A 2284-nucleotide genomic window follows, 5' to 3' on the forward strand; every position below is an offset into this window, starting at 1 on the left:
TCGGCCACCGTTAAAGAATAAGCTAGAAACCACGCGTCGAGGCTCTGGCAAGGATTACCCATGAAAGTTTCTTTTAAATAATATATTTGTCTGGAGCTGACTGTGCCAGTTATGAAGAGAAATTCGGGTCCCTGATCTCTCTGACACAGGCAGGTGGTAAAGGGCAATGGAAAGAGAAGCCATGGTGTGTGTATAATCACACACACGCGCATCTGCACACACGCGCGTACACATACACGTATTTACATACACGTATTTCCATACACCGATCCATCGGCCATGATTACGAACTAAAAGGAAAGTGAAGATTCAAAAATAAATTTGGCTACATGAAAATGTCCTTTTAAAATTTATTTTTGCCAGAGTCTCTAAATCGATATATTCTATCAACCTAGTACCACCACAAAATTTGACCTAAATTCATATTTCTCTCCTGAATGAGAGAAAAAAAATGGCTTGTTTTCATACCATTGACGTTAACAAACTTAATAAAAGTTATAAACTGCAACCATCTCACCTAGTGTTTTTTAGTTTAGTGGCTGCGAATCGAAGTTTCATAAAAAATGACTTATGAAGGCACCGAGACCAGGCCTGTATTGAGATGGCGCCCGCTGCATTCTGGGAAGATCCCGTATCTGTCTCGTTACCCATTCCCGGCAGACCTGCACCCCACCGCCCTAACCCCCCGACACTCAGCAATCCGAAGTCATCTTGGGTTTCCAAGGGTCCACCCGAGGCGACCGATATTTTTTGCATCGTTAGCTTTTTCAGAGACTGTCAGCCTAAAAGCCTGTGTGTTTAGAAATTCAAATCAGCTTCAAAATTTGTCGGAGCCACTGAGCTATCATGTCATGTTTGGGGGCCGACGAGGCTCCAAAAGCGTATTTCATCATTAATGAAAATAAAGGAGAGAGAGTAAATAAAGGCGTGAAGCGGAACGCCACCCAGCGCTTTACCTGCGTGCGAAAGACGCTCATTTCTTCCCCAGGCAGAGTTTTCTTTAGGGGCTGAGAAGAGCCGACTGTGGATCTGAAAGATAAACAGAAACCTTCTCAGGCTTACATTTTTATTTGCCAGATATAGAATCTTCACTAGCGTACATTCTTATTTTTTAAAAACTCAAGAAACATCCCTAGAGTCTCTCTATTCGCCCAAGAAAGAACTGCAGATTGTAATAAATGCTTATTTCCATTCTCTACCATGGTAATTCTGCCAGTGAAGAAAAGGTAGGTTTCTGATGATTTCAAAATATGCAACGAGGCAGGCCGGGAGGGAGAAAATCGTAATTGGCTAATATGGGTTTTGCTAGTAGACAGAAGAACCGCATCTAATATTTCTTTCCTATCCCATCAGAGCTCTGAATGGATTTTGAGCTAAAATTGGACATTCGATAAATATTGATAAATTGTTGAACCGCAAGCAATTGAATTTCTAAATTAGCCTTCAAGACTCAGTAAAAATAAGATTCATATATACAAAAGTATTCTGCTGTCTGCAAGTATGATTATTATGCCGACTTTCTCTGCCAAAAGGCAAAGTTCTATTTTGTAAGTTCATGCTTAAAGCATTTTGCTGTGTGTGAGACTTTGGGTTCTGATCTATAAACATAATAATCAGACGCCAGAGCATCTCAGTCTACACTGGGTCTGCCCCCGTGCCCATCGTCCCCCCGAGTGCCCTGGGACCTCACCCCACAGCTGGAGGGTACCTCTTCCGCCCCCACCATTTCCCTCTCGGTCTGATCCAACAGGTAACACATTCGTGGAGCTCCAGCTGCCTTGAATTCTGAACCCCAGAGAAGGCCTCAGTCCCAGGGCTGAGTTAAGCCTTTTGGTGTTCAGGTCCCATTTTTGGCCTCTTCTCTTACCCAGCATCTGGGTAACCATTTTGGGGACTGCAGAGCGGATGCTGCAAGCAAACAATTTTTCTACCCCAAGCAAGAGCCTGGCCTCCCCAGCCCATGGCAGTAGAGACAAGATCAAGATGGGGGCGGGACCTGGACTGTGGCTAGGCTGAGATGGGGGGAATGAGTCCTACGGCCCTTTCTGCCCCTCCCCGGGCTTGCCCGCCCGGGTCCTAACCCGGCCATCGACTACTAGTAACACGATTACTGATTATAACAACCACAAGAAGCACTGCTGACAGCTGATGGGGTTTCACACGGGCGGTGGTCGGGCCCAGTGCCTTCCGTACATCATCTCATGGGATTCTCACGACCGTCAGAAAGATATGCTGTTTTTCGCCCCACTGCAGCAGCTCAAAAAGCCAAAGCGGAGGTTGCCCG

At 45.5% G+C, this 2284-nt stretch overlaps 1 protein-coding gene across 1 annotated transcript in view; it reads right to left on the reverse strand.

Moving 5' to 3' along the window:
* CUNH10orf90 (chromosome unknown C10orf90 homolog) overlaps positions 1–1886 on the reverse strand; it is a 203543-nt gene extending 201657 nt beyond the window's left edge. The window contains exons 1-3 of the mRNA XM_023533771.1: positions 1868–1886; positions 1709–1785; positions 957–1029 (exon numbers count right to left, since the gene is read on the reverse strand). Of these exons, the coding sequence (XP_023389539.1) occupies positions 957–1029; positions 1709–1785; positions 1868–1886 (169 nt within the window). The remainder of the gene's footprint in view (positions 1–956; positions 1030–1708; positions 1786–1867) is intronic.
* Positions 1887–2284: the final 398 nt, after the last annotated feature.

Source organism: Pteropus vampyrus, unplaced genomic scaffold (genome assembly GCF_000151845.1).
Source record: "Pteropus vampyrus isolate Shadow unplaced genomic scaffold, Pvam_2.0 Scaffold111, whole genome shotgun sequence".
Taxonomy (NCBI): Eukaryota; Metazoa; Chordata; class Mammalia; order Chiroptera; family Pteropodidae; genus Pteropus; species Pteropus vampyrus.